The 17,633-nt window shown below is 39.9% G+C and overlaps 4 protein-coding genes and 1 long non-coding RNA gene across 6 annotated transcripts; 1 reads left to right on the forward strand and 4 right to left on the reverse strand.

Annotated features, from left to right (window-relative positions):
* Positions 1–1,617: 1,617 nt before the first annotated feature.
* LOC117924787 (ubiquitin-like-specific protease 1) lies at positions 1,618–2,463 on the reverse strand. The gene is made up of 5 exons (XM_034843502.1): positions 2,365–2,463; positions 2,142–2,273; positions 1,951–2,054; positions 1,758–1,833; positions 1,618–1,650 (listed from the first exon to the last, which is right to left on the reverse strand). The coding sequence occupies exons 1-5, from the start codon at positions 2,461–2,463 to the stop codon at positions 1,627–1,629; spliced, it is 435 nt and encodes a 144-aa protein (XP_034699393.1). The 3' UTR covers positions 1,618–1,626.
* A 101-nt stretch (positions 2,464–2,564) lies between these two features.
* Positions 2,565–2,979, reverse strand: LOC117925654. The gene is made up of 3 exons (XR_004653005.1): positions 2,945–2,979; positions 2,772–2,856; positions 2,565–2,657 (listed from the first exon to the last, which is right to left on the reverse strand). It is a non-coding gene; the product is annotated as an uncharacterized LOC117925654 (long non-coding RNA).
* Positions 2,980–5,579: 2,600 nt separating this feature from the next.
* LOC117924789 lies at positions 5,580–6,113 on the reverse strand. Its single transcript, XM_034843503.1, has one exon. The coding sequence runs from the start codon at positions 6,111–6,113 to the stop codon at positions 5,580–5,582; it is 534 nt and encodes a 177-aa protein (XP_034699394.1).
* Positions 6,114–9,296: 3,183 nt separating this feature from the next.
* Positions 9,297–14,381, forward strand: LOC117925032 (actin-related protein 6). Of its 2 annotated transcripts, none has more exons than XM_034843836.1 (8): positions 9,297–10,060; positions 12,147–12,360; positions 12,437–12,500; positions 12,890–12,974; positions 13,081–13,131; positions 13,230–13,292; positions 13,368–13,514; positions 13,708–14,381. In XM_034843836.1, exons 1-7 carry the CDS (start codon positions 9,366–9,368, stop codon positions 13,495–13,497), a joined length of 1,302 nt encoding a protein of 433 aa, XP_034699727.1. In that variant the 5' UTR covers positions 9,297–9,365; the 3' UTR covers positions 13,498–13,514; positions 13,708–14,381. The 2 variants fall into 2 exon arrangements, with proteins under 2 accessions (XP_034699727.1, XP_034699726.1); XM_034843835.1 differs by having other exon boundaries at positions 9,299–10,060; positions 13,650–14,381.
* A 376-nt stretch (positions 14,382–14,757) lies between these two features.
* Positions 14,758–17,388, reverse strand: LOC117925031 (putative clathrin assembly protein At2g25430). The gene has a single exon (XM_034843834.1). The coding sequence runs from the start codon at positions 16,979–16,981 to the stop codon at positions 15,080–15,082; it is 1,902 nt and encodes a 633-aa protein (XP_034699725.1). The 5' UTR covers positions 16,982–17,388; the 3' UTR covers positions 14,758–15,079.
* Between the last annotated feature and the right edge of the window lie 245 nt (positions 17,389–17,633).

Genomic DNA, 17,633 nt, shown 5'->3' on the forward strand with positions numbered 1-17,633 from the left:
ATATGAAAATCGTGGGAAAATGGGAAAAATAAAATAAATTTTAATGGATATTTTGTTTTTATTTTAGAAAATAACATTTACCACTCCTAAATTTTACAAAATAATTAAGATGTTACAAACTAAATTGGAAATAAGCATTTTATGCCATGTTTGGAATCGTAAAATAGAGAATAAGAATGTAAATTTTAAAGTATTTTTAGTTTTAATGGTATTTTTAATTTTTAAAATTTATTATTTTATTGTTGTTCAATGTTACAATAATTGACATTGATAATTGATGCTTCCTTTCAAATTTATCACATGGAGAATGGAAAATGAGTTTTTCAAAATTCATTTTAATTGGACTAACTTAATATTTAATTTTTAATAAATTTCTTTATATTGGATACTTTCTATTAACATTAATGACCATTTTTAAAAACAACACAAATCCTCTATTTTAGCATCAATTTGTTAAATAAAAAAACAAAGCTAACCTTTTTTGTCTAGCTATTACATCTTTCATCAATAATTAAATAGAAAACACCTTTTTTTTAATAGCAAAAACAATGGCAAATGTAGTTCGATCGGTCGTAGAAAAGGCGACCGCTTCAGAGACCGGTCGATCGGTTAACTTCAGCCGGTCGAACACCGGTCGCAACGCACTTATCATTTTCTCTCTCTCCCAGTAGCTGTGCATGACCGGTCGAGGATTCAACGCGACCGGTCGATATCCGGTTGAATACCGGTCAGTATTCATTTTAACATTCTCTCTCTCCCAGTGGCTGTGTATGCCCGGTCGCTGCTGGAGTCTTCCCGGTCGACAACCGGTCGAATTCCGGTCGAATGTGTTTTTTTACATTCTCTCTCTCCCAGTGGCTGTGTGTGACCGGTCGCATCCCCATGAATCCCGGTCGAAACCCGGTCGAATACATCTATGTGTAAAACAGGTTGACCGGTCGACCGGGTGAGCTTGGCCGGTCGCTATCCGGTCGATCACAAGACGCGGCAACTGTTTTCTTTTTATTTAATTGAATTTTGTTGACATTATTTTATGACGTAGCCCTCATACAGTCATACCAACTCAACAGACAAGTAGGTAGGTGAACATACGAATGTACAATCACTTCAACGCCCTTGCACCCTGTCTATAAACCTCGTACAAAGATTCTGTGATAGTGTGGTCCATGATAGAAATTATATGGCCATGCTTCATTTCATCATGTGACGGTAGTGGAAATTAAAGACATGTGAGAGTGAGAGTGAGAATGAGAGAGATTCATGTAAAGTGAAGTAGCAATGTGTGATCCATGGAATGGCAAATCAAAGTACGACTCTTATTCCGACTCAATTGTGTATACTATATACATTTCATCACTAACTTCTATATACAATACATTGAAAATAGTTTAGGTTGAACGCTTAACGTGTTTGGTGTCAAAATGAATCGTACTGTTGTTAACCTTAGCTGTGAATTAATCACTAACTTCTATATACAATTCATTGCAAATAGTTTAGGTTTCACAAAATAATGTACAATCAATTGAAAATATCCTTGCTACAGCCACTTGAATAGTGTCCCTCACTCCACGAGAAAGCGATGTCGATGGGCATTATGTGAAGAAAGCAACAATCTCCCTAATATCTTCAACTATACTTGTTAATCTTGCCCTGCATTCATTAATGTTTAAAAGGCATATTAGGAAATGTTAAACATGTTGGACATGGAATGCAACTTTGATATAATCATGGTATACTAAAATTGTGTATGGTCATACCACATCGATGGATTTGGAGAGGCCTCCATTTGACCAGTTCTCCATGAATTTCATCACAAATACTCCGCAGTCATTGCTAACACAGAAAGTAACGGGTAATTAATTATTAGGCGTGACATGGCAACGATAATATACATAAATTGACTTGCAATAAAATTTAAATCTAGTCACGGAATGCAAAGTAAACACTAACTCATTTGGTTGACTTGGTACGTCTGGCATGACAAAACGGAACATCTTGAAGTCTACATCAACCATTTGTTTCTTGTAGGCAACAAGCCATAGAACAACCTTGGCCTTCAATAAAGAAAGTAGATGCATTCAAATTTCCCATCTGAGGTACAATGGAAGCAAAAAATTTAACGCAACTAACAGCTACTTTACCAAATTTTGTTGTATCCCACTCATACTACTCCTTCTCCTTCCAGGTCGAGAATCCAAGAGTTGGATTCGTTTGTTATGGATGTCATAAACATACAGCGACCAATGGTTTTTGAGAAGGACCGGTAAGTACACCTGCATGATGCCAATCAGAATGGATTATAACATATATTTGGGTGAAGGAGATAACAAGTGTAGAAACCTCGAACAATGCATTTAAACTGACCTCATTAACATTCTGATAGGAAACATCGATGGGATACAAATATCGCTCATAACGGCCAATTACTCCTTCTCGCGTCAAATGTTTGCCATTGGAACACATTACGATTTCCTGCATACGATATGAAAAAAGTTTAAGCTTTAAAGGATAAGGAAACTTGTTGACATGTTATAACAAAATAACATTGAATTGTAGTGTCCAGCAAAGCCCTCCATTACCGCTATGTAGGGCGATAGATAGAGTTTGGTCCTTGATGCATCATCGAATTGCAGCAATCTACAATACGCATCCACCACCTAAGAGAAGAAGTGATTAATATGTAAGCAATATTCAGAGTCACTAATGACAAGATGGTACATGAATATTAAATTAAAAATATTGCAAAGTAATCGAGAAATTGATATATTAACATGATTGCCAATCCAGCTGTCTCCTTGGAAAGAGGCGAGGTTGCCTCTGCTTAAAGTTGTGTCATGCAGTGCAACAAGTTCCTCGCTGTCAACAAAACCATCAACGTTAGGGTAATATCAAATATGTGGAGGTGAATACATTTGAAAGTGGAATATTATATGCTATGTCAAACCTCGGGTCTAAGGCGCCATAAAAAACAATTGCAGCTGTTGCTTTAAGGTCCATCTTGATGGCAGACTGGCGTGTTTGTGGTTGCGCTATGAATGGCGACAATAGATTGGGAGCCAACCGACGCACTCTTCGTCGCCTGCCACTCCTATTAGATGGAGCCACAACCATAGATTGCAAAGGCAACTGTTCAAGGACGACTACCTCTTCATCGGCTGTAAATTTGGAGTAACAACAGTTAATTCGTAATGCATAGTAATATAATATGAGTTATTATGTACAAATTCATGCAGTAATGAATGTCCCCCATACTGTTACCAATATGTGATGGATGTCGAATTGGTGTGTCAGGCACGTCTGCAGTGCCATGGGAAGCGATGTCATCTCCGCCATAGTCTGAATGCGGATCGGGCTGCGGAAATTCATGGGCTGCATAGCTTGAGTGACCTGCGTCCGGCGAAGGTTGACTTCCTTGTTTTCGGCCTTGCAATGTATGCATCACACCACGCATGATGCCTAGCTGGTGCTGAATGCCCTTTTGATATTGATATATTGCACGTTCTGCTGCATAGTATTGCTCAAGGAGTTCCTGTGACATGTTAACAAATAGCTTGCACATAAATTACTATAAAAATATTGAAGCTAATTAATGCGTAAAGTAACAAAAAGTATCCGTACATGACTACTTGTCGGCCCACTACCAGACTCCACATGTGTACGGGGCGGTGAGGTACGGGGCGGTGACGAATAATCAAACCCCTATAATTGATTTCATGACGCAAATTAAGAACGTATAAACCTTGATGGTATTCAATTTCGATGTCATCTAATTTTAGGAAAAAATGAATGTGGAGTAAATGGCTACCTCGCCATGTCCGAAACTACCAAACTGACTTATCTCAGCAGCTAAGCGCTCCTTTATCAAATCATCTGACCATGCGGAGAGGAGGGGCACTGTCACGGGAACATGAACTGAAGGAATCTTGAATTTAATTACGTAGTGGAGCTGCACAATGGAAATTAACAAATGTGGATTCGTTACTTTATGGTAGTGATGTGAACAATGTAAAAGTGACAAAGTTATCAATGTAAAAGCAGGGCAATACCTGGAGGAAGAGGATGCAACCATGTACCCAAACACTGTTCCCTTGTTTAAATCGTCTAATACCCTCAACCAGCTGGTCAACAACAAATTGGCCCCAGTTTACATCATTTCGAAAACCATCTTCATGGATGGTATGCCATAAGTTTCGGCATCCAGCTATCCTTGACGTTGGCGCCAATATCGTCGCACATGCGTAGTAAAGGAAGCATCTACGGAACTCCTCCCCGACAGGTAAGTTGAGGAGTCTCTCCTCACAAGTGTTAAGTGAACCGAATGGATGCTCAGACGAGGTTGATGCAATCTGTAGAATCCGGCCGCTTGTCGGGAGGCCAAATACAAGGCCAACATCTGCAGCAGTCAGCTCATAGCTTTTGTCGGATGATATGTCTATGCGTCTGAAGCCAACATTAAAATGGTCGATCAGCCATAGACATATATTGTGGCGTATCTCCTTGCAATTTAAGTTGAGAAGACCTCCAAACCGAAGGTCTCGAACAACTTCCAATTTATCCACTGGCAGCCTGTTGCATATTTTAAGAATCTCGAAGATGAACAACGTGTGAACAATCTTGTGGGCTGCATTAAAAGTGAAGGACATAATTAGTAACTTAGAGATGCATTTTAGTAATCAACATAAAAATAACAAAGACATTATGAATACATAAACGTGGTGCAAAAGGAAATACAATTGAATGAACTAACAAACAAAATATGTGGATGAATAATTTACAACTCGATGTTTATATGATAATGAATATGTAAGACCCATAACAAGTAATTGTGTTAAGTAGGTTAAAATAGCAAGTATCCAAAATAAGTAATGAAAAATAATAACAAAGAAATAATGCAATACCTCCACAGTGGCCATTGAAGAATCAATTTATTGCTGGAGAGGTTTGAACCTTAGAATAACCGGTCACTTCCAAATGCTGCTATAGTAGTGATCGATGAGATGGAGAGACTAATAATAAAGGGAAAGGTCAGTTCACTATCGTACCATTAATAAGTTGGATAAATTTTGTCAGGCTATACCATATTCAGCTGTATAAGGTAAAAATAAATAAAAAAAAAACATTTGAGGAAAGCACTAACAGTTTGGGTGCAAATATGTGAGTGTAGTACTATGCTACTGCAAACAGATCATATGAATTACAAGATTATAAATGCAATGCTTACAAAGTGTGAAACGAGTATATCTAATTGAAGACAAATGGAAAGACATTTTTTAGTAGCTGGAACCACAAATGCTTGATAATGTAGAGACACTGATGGAATTAAATAACAACTTTAAAGAATCCACATTCAAATTGCAATTTTAATTACGTAGGTTAAGCAAAGCAACTATAAATCATGAAAATAACAAGATAGTGCATCGTGCCTATAACGAGGCCAATACATAGGAACGCAACACAATAATACCGTACCATATACCCTACAATAGAATGTATGGGCTGATACAAAGTTTGAGAATCGTACAAGCACAAACAAGCCACATGTCACGGCAACGGATTATTACATTTAGAGCGGTTGTGACCTATGCCATTGCATCGAGAGCAATGAATTGCTCTCTTATGAGTAAACTGTGACTCAATGCGCCTTTGCGGGGTCTTCCTGGAGGACGTTTGACATGAGGGGGTTGGAGAGTAGAAAAGAAGTTGTCGGCGCAATCTTGCAAACTCCCATCCTCACAAACTTTCGGCATATTGTGTGTTGGTAATGGTTGAAACTGACCAGAGTAAATCAAATGTTGGGTGGAGACATTAAAACATGGGTCAATATAGTCATACACGTCGTGTCTGAGTGTGCGGATGACAGCACATACATGGGAGCACGGCAAGCCGGACATTTGCCATGTCATGCAAGTACACGTACGTTGATTGATATCCACAACCAAATAAACCTCCCCGGTAAACACCTTAAACGTCCCCCCCAAATATGGCAACACACTAATCGGATCGGACCTCATGATATTTGACATTAGATTCTCTTCAGTTTTCGGTCCAACCACACTCTTCCATTTTTCTGTACCACGCATATGGGTGTCCAACATGGCTACAAGCTTATCCATGTGCATTAACAATAAGTATAAATTGTTTGGTGACGCTCATCTCTTAACCACGCATTGAAGGACTCTGCAATGTTACTTGTCATTTTATCCCATCGTTTTTTTGGAAACTTTGACATTGCCCAATGTTCCGGATTGTTATCCACAACCCATTTACCGAGGTTGTCATTGAAGCGCACAAGTTTTTCAAATGCCTCATTGTAGTCTATCTCCAACCTAGCGTATGCAATGCTGTCTAGAAGTAACAAAGCATCTTCTTTCCCTTTCTTTCCTCTAATGTTTTGCTTATTCAAGAAGCTAGAAAAGTTTTCCTTAACATGTCGATAACAATATGCATGATTTCCTATCCCGAACAACTCGGAAACACTACGCAAGATTCCTTGATGTCTATCAGATATAATAACAACTTCTTTACCATCTAAGACACCCTTTAATTTCTCCAAAAACCAATACCAATCCTCATAATTTTCTGAACTGACCACACCAAGGGCAAGAGGGAACATTCCATCATCTGCATCATATGCAATGGCCGACAAAAGAGCTCCCTTGTATGGTCCGCTTAGATGGCAAGAATCAATAGCCAATATTGGTCGACACCCCTTGATGAACCCTTGAATTGAAAATGCATGGGCAATGAACAATTGCATGAAGTGACCTTCGTCCGAAGTGTACTCCGCAATTGTGCCGGGGTTGATTTCCCTTAGCCTATGGCATAACCAAGGGACAAACGTGTAGGACTCACGTGGAGCTCCATATATGCGCTCTTTTGCCTTCTCTTTAAGGTGCCATGCTTGGTTATATGTCAATTGAACTCCATGATCACGTTCAAAATCCTTACAAATTTGACGGGGAAGATAGTCTGGAGTGGTTCTAAACACATCTTCAACAACAACCGCGCCTCTCTTTGAAGAAACCTTGACTTTAGATGAGCACTCATCCTGAGCTATATGATTATGATTCACTTGGTAAGTATGAACTCACAAGATGACATTTCCCTCGACAGCGTGAGCTGTTATCTTTCAAGGACAACCCTCAACTGAACACTTTACAGACATATGCGTAGGAGAATTTTTCTTGTACTTGTATTCAAACCTTCCACCTAATGACATATGGTAAATTGCGTTGCGAAACTCCTCTGCATTTTTAAATGTATGTCCCGACCCTAATATTGCCTCACAAAAACGAATCGATTCCAAAGGGGTGTACTCACTATCTGCACAACGCGACACAAAACCTCTTGATAGCATCATAGTATTAGGAATTGCATCGCATGATGCATTAGAGGAAGGAAACGGCACAGGTGGACCTCTGCATTTACATACATTAACATAATTAAACTACGTGATGCATAAAAGTGATATTCACAATATTTTAAATAGACATTCACGTTAACGTCCATTACCCAATTGCCAATTCTCTATTCGGTATATTTGCTTCAATGCCTTCCACACAAGGTAAGTCTACTAGGTATACATTTGCAAAGTCATCACTGTGGGAAACCACCTTATCCAAGTCATCCTCATCTTCTAAATCTTGGATGACTCTGGGGTTGAACTTGAGGGTGTAGTGCATCTTCATCGCATCAAACGAGATGTCGAATTTCTCCAAGATTTTTTTGGTGAATTCTTCAAATGGCATTCCTTTATATATGTGAATACCTTTGCTTCTTCCACCCACGTATTCCCATTGCCCATCATTTTTTTGGACAAGTTTGCCTCCCACAAAAATGTAACAATATATCATATTAGTTGCGTCCATCAACCTATACAAACATAGCAGAAATTTCATATTATAGAACAATCAATTATGCATAGTATAGAAAATGGGGTTGATATTCTCTCCCATGTGGCCTTTGCCTTTGAAGTTGACATTATTATTAGTCGCCATGTCAAGTATATAATATATCATTTATACATATACTTTTCCTTTTGTTACTTCACTTATTATTTTTTTTTCCACAAATTGGTTGACTCTTTCTCTGTTTTTGCATACTGCTATCACCCTCTGGATCCCAATGGGAACATAACAGTTACTTTTGACACTCATAAATGTACATATGCTGGCTATGTGGTTAGTGTTTTGAATCAATTGAACTGATTTGTTTCTTTATTTGCCACTTATATTCATGTTAGCTACAGATTTCATGAAATTGGAAATGATAATCTATCGACACATACTAAGTACACAACAATATCTCATACTATAGGCTCACCATAACTTGGGTTTTATCGAAGAAAGTTAACATACAAACTATCGTATTTAACTAGACTGCCACACGATGAAGTCACTATACTGCTGAAAGATTTGATTTCAACCAACGGAGGAAAAATATGTCTGCACTAATGCAAGGGGAAAAAAATAGAAAAAATATAACCAGTAAATATAACCAATACGGAGGGCACCGCCGGTGGGGATGGATCAAGCCACAATATATGGCAAACTGAAATGGCGAGATAAATTAGGGCAATGTATTTGGGCTGAAATCAAATGGTCCGGATAGCCGAAATGAAGCATAAAAAAGATGAAATTGATCAACCTACTAACCTCACCTATAAACTGCTTCGCCACGGTGCCGAAATGTAGTTGTGATCGTCGACGCCAATGGATCGATACAGATGAAAAACGAGACTGCCTACACCAACAATCAGAAGGCCGGGAAACACGAGCTTCAGAGATCACGAGATTGGGACTGAGGATTAGGGCATTCTTTGGGCGGAAGAGGGGGACGAAGCCGAGAATGTGAAAAGTTGAAAACGAGTCCAATTTGGGGAAAACAAAGGGAAATCCAACGTGGATTTCAGGTTTTTTTTTTTAAATCCCAGCCAAGGGCATTTTTGGAATATTATAAATGGGATATCCTTCTTATTAATATTGAGACTTTACTTGGGTGGTGAGCTTAATTTGGTTAGATATATGGACCATTGGGCCCAAAACACAATTCTCCCTTTTATCATTACCTAACATTAAAATCGCAACAAATAATTACATTCCTACCTCCCTTCAAATACAAGAATTGAAAATACTTATTAAGGGAGAAATAAAAATAAAAACAAAATAACAAAATGTCCTTTCACTTTCTCATTCTCATTCCCATTCCCATTCCCACGCAGCATTGTGCAAACAATGCATAATTTTCTGTGGAAAAGAGAGGACTGGGCTTTCGTTGGCCCAACTCACGATATACTGGGTCCAGCTACCGCCACTGCTAGTCTAGTATAGCATCTAGAGAGGGGAGAGGAGATTCATGTGGAGGCGATGACGACGTCGAACGTGGTGGTGCTAGACAACGGCGGAGGCCTAATCAAGGCCGGAATAGGCGGCGAACGGGATCCTAGTGCCGTGATCCCCAACTGCATGGGGAAGCCTCCCTCCTCGAAGAAGTGGCTGATGGGCGACCAACTCCACTCCCACTCGGACCTCACCTCAGTCTCCCTCCGCCGCCCATTCGACCGCGGATACCTCCTCAACCCCGACCTCCAACGTGACATCTGGTCCCACCTCTTCTCCAACCTTCTCCGCATCTCCCCTTCCCAGTCATCTCTCCTCCTCGTCGAACCCCTCTTCAATCTCCCTTCTATTCAACGCTCCATAGACGAGCTCGTTTTCGAAGACCTAGGCTTCCGCTCCCTTTTTGTCGCCGATTCACCTTCCCTCGTCCACCTCTACGAGGCTAGCCACTGCCCCTATGGTCTCCTCGCTAAGTCCCAGTGTAGTCTTGTTGTGGATTGCGGCTTCTCCTTCACCCATGCCGCCCCCGTCTTCCAGAATTTCACCATTAACTACGCCGTGAAGCGCCTCGATTTGGGAGGCAAGGCATTGACTAATTATCTCAAGGAACTGGTGTCTTATCGTGCCGTTAATGTTATGGATGAGACTTTCATTATGGACGATGTCAAGGAGAAGCTCTGCTTCGTCTCTCTTGATGTCCCTCGCGATCTCCAGATTGCCAGGTACGTACTTTTGCTTATTCCCTTATTTATTCCACTCTGCTTCTACTCTAGCAGAACAGCAGAAAAGAAACCAGTTTGAGGCATTTTGTCTCAAAGAAAATGTGAAAATTTTCCTCTGCTTTCTTGGCAACCAAACATACGAGAAATGAAAAACAAATGTAAGAAAAAGGAGAAAAAAGGAAAGGGTTTCAAAGAACTATGGTAAATGTCAAATAAATATATGCTGTCCTTAAAATTAGTATAATGTGTAGAAAATTATGACGTTTTAGGCTTCCTATTGTTTTGGGAATTTATCAGTGACTCTTGAAAAAAAAAAAAACAAGAAGATCAAATAGTATTCCTTGTTTAGTTGTTTGTGGAAAAGTTCAAAAATCCTTGAGTTCCAGTCAGTGCAAGTAATTTTATCATCAGCCCCTATGTAATGAAGGTTGGTATTGAATAAAACTTTGGAACATGAATAACAAGTCTTTGGATGATTTGTGTATGTGTGTGTGTGTGAGTTTCATGATATGGAAATTATATTAGAATTTCACTTTCTCGAGTCGGGAGAACCAAGCCCCAGGCAAGAAACATGCACCCTTTATGAGCATTTCAGTAAAATTCCTGTTTTTGAAACATTTGAGGTGAAACCTTGAGGTATCTTTCTTGTGTTCTATGGAGTTCTAAGTATGCAATCCATCAAATTCCTTCATATAAACCATTGTCACGAACTGACTTTGGAATAACAGTATTGTGGTCTCAAACCACTTAAAACCACAAAAACTTTATGAATTTCTGGGAATACAAATTGGCAATAACTGTTTGCATAAATTGATGCTATAATGTTGGCTTCAGGGGAATTAAATGATAACAGAGGTGAATGATATATGTATTTTTTTTTCCGGCAAGTATTTATTTATTTGGAATTGCCACCTGAATCTTGCTCAGGTGAGGACATAGTATTGAAGTTGTTTTTATTTTTCTTTTTAATTTTTATTTCTCTCTCTCTCTCTCTCTCTCTTTATATATATATATATATATAAAAGCAATTATATATGTGAATGAAAGTAACAGAAAGGGCTAGAGTAGAGGTGAACCAAAATACATAGGGAGTATACATAGGGCACCAAGTAGCACCAAGTAAAAAGAACAAAAAGGAAAGACACAACTTTATCTCTCTACTAATTCAAACCCAACCAATCAACAAAATCTACCAGACTTAGGTGCCTCTTCTATTCAATGCCTTACACATTCCAAAAAATTGCACGTATACAAGGATTCGAGCACTTGCTTTCTGAATGTTCCACATTATCAATAGCCCTTTGATTTCGCTCCCACCGGATTGTCCAAAATAAACACAAAGGGGCACTTGTCTACACTCTCTTCCGTGTCTTCCCAACATAGGACCCATTCTAGCTAAGCAGCATGAGTCTTGTTGAAGAGTGGATCACTCGAGCTATCCCAAACATGGAAAAGACCAACTACCACAACATACTTACTAGACAAATGTAGAAGAATATAGTCAACAGATTCTTCTTCCCTTTTACATATGTAACATCTATTCCCCACAAACACACATCTCTTTTTCAATTGATCCAATGTTAAAATCCTTCCCCATGTTGTTTCCCTTGCAAACAACCAATGGAAAATCTTTCTACTCCTTTTGATTTACCCCACAGTTTTTAAGTTGTTGAGATGCAAAAATCATTAACTCATATGGCTAGGCTACATTATAGGCTTCCATTCTTAGTTAACTAGTGCAGGTTAGGCTACTGGGCTGTGTGAATGCACAATGAGTTAGATTGAAGGGACTGGTTTTATTTATTCATATTGACATTTTAATTTATCTGTTATAAGAATGTGAATATATCTATGTGCATGTGCTCGCATACACACATATAGCTGTGTTTAAGGTTTTTCCTTTTTTTTTTTCTCTTCTCGGTTCCCAAATTACACATTGTTTGTCTGTCTAGGTTTTTCTTCTTTTTTTTTCCCCTTTTTCTTTTGGTGATAAAAAATTCACTCTGTTATTCAGTTGCTATTTATTTTTACTATGAAAACAATCATTGGCTCTTATGGGTAACAATATTTTGAAATATGTTTGTAGGAGACCTGGGAAAGATAATCTCTTTAGATGTACATATGTCCTTCCTGATGGTATCACATATATGAAGGGTTTTGTAAAAGACCCAAATGAAGCAGGGAGATACCGCACTTTGGATGGCGAAGCCCCTCCATCAACAGTAACAAAGGAGGATATGGATCAGTGTGAAGTTACAGAAAAGCCCGAGGACAGAAGGAGAATTGATTTAACAAAAACTGTAAGGCTCAATATTCCTTTGGAAACTGGTCCCCTTTCTAATTGTATCACCTTTTTAATATTTACCTTCTGTTCAGGAGTTTAACTTGACAAATGAGCGCTTCCTAGTCCCAGAGATGATCTTCCGTCCTGCTGATTTGGGTCTGTATCTGGTTCCTTTTTCATAAAGCAGTCTTTGAAGTTTTCAGTTCAATCTGAGGACTGCAGTTTGAGATTGTTTGATCTATTTGCCCAAGCTATTGAATGGTTATTATTTCAGAATTTAATGTTACAAGGCTATACCACCTTGATCATGCAACCTTCAATGACACAATTGCAGCTTGGAAACCATAGCCTGCAAATGTGTTCTTACCATTGTTATGATTCATGAATAAATTGTGAAAGCGTGGTGGTAGAAGGAATTGTATGGATGAAGGCTTGAAGCTTATGATAAAGGATAAAATCTGATTGAAAAAAAAATAATATCAATTGCTGTTTGCCTTGTGCGTTTGTATTTGAACTTCATTGTCAACTTGCTGCTGTTTTCACAGGCATGAACCAGGCTGGGTTAGCAGAGTGCATTATCCGAGCTGTCAACTCCTGTCATCCTGATCTTCACCCTGTACTCTATCAAAGGTTGTTTTACAAAGTTTTTGAATGCTTGATCATTGAAAGATACATATTAGAATCCTTTTTTTAGCTCCATTTCCTAATACCCATTTCTGTCTTTAAAATTTGTCAGCATTATTTTGACTGGTGGAAGCACATTATTTCCTCAGTTTGCACAAAGACTGTAAGCTATAATCTCTCTTCTAATACATTCAAATCTTTTCAATTTAATTGCATACGATCATCTAAACTTTTAACTCATTTTGGTTTCTTCAAATGTAGAGAAATGGAGCTTCGACCTCTTGTACCTGATGATTACCAAGTCAAGATAACAACTCAAGAAGAGTAAAGCCTTTCCTCCTAAAAAGTAACAATTTGTTTAAAATGATGTTCTCTGAAAATCTGACAGTGCTTGTCCAGTCCCATATTAGGTGTGTGGCGTGGGGGATCACTTTTGGCATCTAGCCCTGATTTTGAAGCTATGTGTGTCACCAAGTCTGAGTACGAGGAGCTTGGATCTGCTCGGTGTCGCAAGCGATTCTTTCATTGAGTGATGAAATGAAGAAGGTATATTTGCTTCTCACATTATTTTGTGATATATGTTCCATTTGATCAGGTTGAGGGTTAGGAATAAATATTTGGAGTCACATATGACCCCCAACTTAGTTATGACAGGTGAAATTTCTGTGAATTTTCCTACAGATTCTCAACTGGACAATGCACAAGGAAAAATGCAGCTGAATGTTCACTGTTCTTTCAGGTTTTGTAAGCATGATTTACATGAGAAGTGGAAAACTGGTTTGAAGTTGAAGCGTTGATCTTCATGATGTGGTGACATGCTACTGTCTGGGTTCTCGGCTGTTTGTTTCTTCCAGCTGAAGTACTCTTTTAAGACTTGAGCTTCATGTTTGCCTATCAAGACACACTCAAGTCACCTTATATCAGGGAGAAGAATGAATCTGAGGACGAAGTGTCCGCAGCATTGTTGGGATGTGCAAGAAGATTTTGTACTTTCAACCATGAATTTTAGAGATGGTGACACTCCCAATTGAGATTGCTGCTTGCTGACTCCTGTTTTCGAAAGTCCCACCTGATTTGGGCTTACTGCTGAGGCTTCGGTAAGAACTATACAATCTTGTAGTCTTTAAGAAGAATGTGCATTCAGGCCTAGGTCTTTGGCATCTGACTATCTTGCTTAATCCAGTGACTCTATACATTGGGGCTAGTGGTTGTTTTTGTTTAATCCTGTTATTTGTGTCTCTGAGATATTTATTGCATTAGAAATGTAGCCACGAGATCTCTTCATCCGTGGTCCATAGATGTGGGTTTAATTTATCCAAATTTGTAGATGGCAAGTTGTGATTTTAGTGATGTTAATTTTGCACTTTTGGACTCCTCACTTCAAGAAGGAAAAAAAAGGATGTCATTGCTTCATAGTAGAATTTTCTCTGTGAAAAGAAAATCTGTTCTTTAACATTTAGGTAAAATTGCCATCCAACTGAGAATTATTGATTTGTCTTTTTGGCATAGGGACAAGGGTGAATTGATCATTGATCACAGGGGAAAGGAGGTGACAAAAGCCATGGGTGGACCCCATTCATGTTCTTTGTGGCATCCAATAAATGTCCCATTCCACCGATCCAAATACTAGGACTTGACCAAATCCAAAAAACCATTGAAGCATGTAATATGACAACCAGATAAAGGACCAGGTCCAAAACGTCTCTCAGGGACACGCTCAAAAGCACCCGGTCACGAGTCACGACAAGCATTAATGGTCGGCCACCGAAAAAAAAATTTGAAAAATTAGTCAAAGGTTTCAATGGGACTTTTTTTCCTTTTCCATCAATTACATAAAATAAATCCAGCTTCTAGAAGCGGCTGAACATCCAACATCTTTCTGAATGACAATTACAGAATGAGATTTCAAACCACAAAGAAAAAAAATATCAAATCTCCATTGTGCATAGTATAGTATCTTTTATGTATTCTCAAACTCCTGTGACTCTCTGTTCATTCCGGTCAGATGCATACTAATAACAATGGCAATCAACAGAAAAAATTATGATGTATGATATACATACTTATGTGCATTGTAGCATGAATAAAAGCAGTTCCTTGTCAAAGCCAATTCAGTAAGGTGTGTACTGGTACCCTCCTGGCTGCACCATGCCATTGGTTGGTGGCATCCCATAAGGCATCATTTGCATCATTTGCTGTGGAGCAGCTGCGCTATAGTAACCAGGCCCACCAATCTTGGCCAAACCCACTTGGCCTTGCATCCCCTCCCTTCCATACTGCTGCCAAACTTGCTGTTCCTGCACAAGCAGGTGCTGCTTCTTTTCCATGTCAGCTATCTGCACGTATGAAGGAGGTGGCACTGCAAGCGATGCTGCAAATGGATCCTGATGACCCACTGCTTGGACAGTCCCATCCGGTGCAGGCAGTGCTAGAACTGGTGTAGCATTCTTGCCCTGTCCAGGGAGTGCCACACTGCTTGCACTTCCCCCGGTCAGCTGAGCAGTGCTCACATGTTGCCTCACTGCTCCCTGATCGTACATGCCATTCAACAGCAATGGATCAAAGCCACCTGCCATAGCATTTTTCTGCTTTGATAAATTACTAGCAGTCTCAACCAAAGCCAGTTCCCAATCTGCTTTACCACTCTCAGCGGCGGGTGTCTGCCATGCAGATGTTACCTCCGGCCCTCCATTAGATGGGAATGCTTCCCATGATCCATTATTGTTAGAAGTTGGAGGCCCTGAGAACAAGGCTAACGCCAATTTGTTGCCTTGATCATCAGCAGACACTGCATCATCCCTTAAATTCACCAAGTCTTCCGTCTGCTGTTGAGGCTGTGGCTTGGGTTGTGGCTCAGATGGGGGTGGGGGTGGGGGTGGAGGTGGACTGTAATTCTCAGGCGGAGGAAGAGCCTTTATCTCATTCATATCTGGTTCCCGCTCCTCAACTATTGGTGGGTTCTCCTCCCTCCTCTCAGGACTTTTGGATGACTTCCCCTTGTCTTTCAAAAATCCATCCATTGACCCCAAAACCTTGTCCGTAATTCTATGCACCTCCGGGTACTCTGAAGACCTCGCCACCCCAGTATCCCTACACCAATTATAGAACCCCACGAGTTCATCAATCAGCTTCGCAGCACCCACATGTGCATCAAAAACCTTAACACAATCTGCATACTCCATTTCAAAAAACCGATCCTGCAGCACCGCCAATGCCTCGGATATATCAGCATATAGCCCAAAACTCTCCTTCACAATCTGGTAAAGCGCAACAAGTACCATCCTACTATTTTTTGCCACACCGGTGGGACGACAAGCCAAAAAGCGATCAACAATCCGCATCAAACCATTCAATTTCCCCAAAACTCTCTCTGTCTTCATGTCTTTTACTGGCGTCCCCACATCCTTCTGCTCCCTCACAGAAGATTCATTCAAATCCCCGTACGATCTAGATCTCCGCGGCATTCCATACATGGGCTCATCTCTATAATCTCCATACTCATCACGTCGTCGTCGGTCGTCGTCACCACCGGGACTCAATTTTTTCTCATACACCATAAACTCAAGCTTCTCATCAAGATACAAGCCATAAGTCCTCACAAACCCCGAATAATCCCACGAATTCGAGTGCGCCTCATCGCGAAAATCAGACATATTCAAGAGCCTAGCACCTCTTCGCGTGGCGTAGACGATCTCCTCCTTGAAGATTGGATCTCCATCGGATACAAGCCTGTGAACGAGCATCAACGCCTTGAGCGCCACCATCCAATCCCGAGTCTTGCCGAGGCGCTTGGCGATGGTGACAACGCAGGCACTCACGTATCCTCTGGAATAAGAGGTGAGGTTGAGGATCTCCCTCAAGTACTTCTCGTCGGCGGGATCTTCGTCGTGACTAGTGGCCTTGACGATCAAAACTTCGAGGTCAGGCGCCACGTTGCCGGCGACTTTGGCTATGCCGATGCTGGTTTGGTCTTTGACGGCTCCGATTGCTTTTTTGATGGTGCTGGGAGCCATGAATGGTGGTAGATCTGAGAAGATGAGGATTCGATCCGAAAAGAAAAATGGAGATAAGAGGCGTCGGACTTAGTGGGCCCCGGAACCCTGAACGGAACGGCGGAGGGTAAGGATCAGAGAATTGGAAATGAAGAAAGTAGCAGAGAGGTGCTCGGTAGTAGACGAAGTCCTAGAAAGGAAACGCGTATATAGGAGCGAAGCCCAGTTGGCGAGGGCGCGTTCCGTTATCAAACCGACGTCGTTTCAATAAAATGGCACTTCACCCCTAGCCCGTTAAAACTGTCGACTTTACCCTGGGTTTCATGTCTCTTCATTTACTACTTCGGTGAATAATTACTCTTCTTAAAATGATTTTTTTAATTATATAAAAGATATTAAAAAATCTAAAATGAAAATTCAACAGGAGGCATCTCATCTCATCAACTATTCATATAGATTCCTCAATCCCAACAAATATGCATAAGCCCAAATAAAACATTCTTTAAGGTTTTTCTAACATTTAAAAAAAAAAACATTCCTTTATCAATTTGGTATTTTTAAAATTTTCCTAAATGGGTAAAATCAATTTTTTAAAGAAATAAAAACAGAGAAGAGGAATAAAATCCATGATATAAAAGAAATATCAACATTATAAATAGAAAAAAAATTAATA

This window comes from Vitis riparia, chromosome 11, assembly GCF_004353265.1.
Source record: "Vitis riparia cultivar Riparia Gloire de Montpellier isolate 1030 chromosome 11, EGFV_Vit.rip_1.0, whole genome shotgun sequence".
Classification (NCBI taxonomy): Eukaryota; Viridiplantae; Streptophyta; class Magnoliopsida; order Vitales; family Vitaceae; genus Vitis; species Vitis riparia.

Bases quoted from the DNA above. Each gene is read 5' to 3' on its own strand.
- LOC117924787 (XM_034843502.1), bottom strand. From the start codon at position 2,463: ATGTGTTCCAATGGCAAACATTTGACGCGAGAAGGAGTAATTGGCCGT. The intron at 2,274-2,364 runs GTCAGTTTAAAT...GGCATCATGCAG, and splicing joins CCTATCAGAATGTTAATGAG to GTGTACTTACCGGTCCTTCT. The intron at 2,055-2,141 runs GTAAAGTAGCTG...TCTTTATTGAAG, and splicing joins GTGGGATACAACAAAATTTG to GCCAAGGTTGTTCTATGGCT.
- LOC117924789 (XM_034843503.1), bottom strand. From the start codon at position 6,113: ATGGATAAGCTTGTAGCCATGTTGGACACCCATATGCGTGGTACAGAA.
- LOC117925032 (XM_034843836.1), top strand. From the start codon at position 9,366: ATGACGACGTCGAACGTGGTGGTGCTAGACAACGGCGGAGGCCTAATC. The intron at 13,132-13,229 runs GTAAGCTATAAT...CTTCAAATGTAG, and splicing joins CCTCAGTTTGCACAAAGACT to AGAAATGGAGCTTCGACCTC. The intron at 13,293-13,367 runs GTAAAGCCTTTC...GTGCTTGTCCAG, and splicing joins AAGATAACAACTCAAGAAGA to TCCCATATTAGGTGTGTGGC.
- LOC117925031 (XM_034843834.1), bottom strand. From the start codon at position 16,981: ATGGCTCCCAGCACCATCAAAAAAGCAATCGGAGCCGTCAAAGACCAA.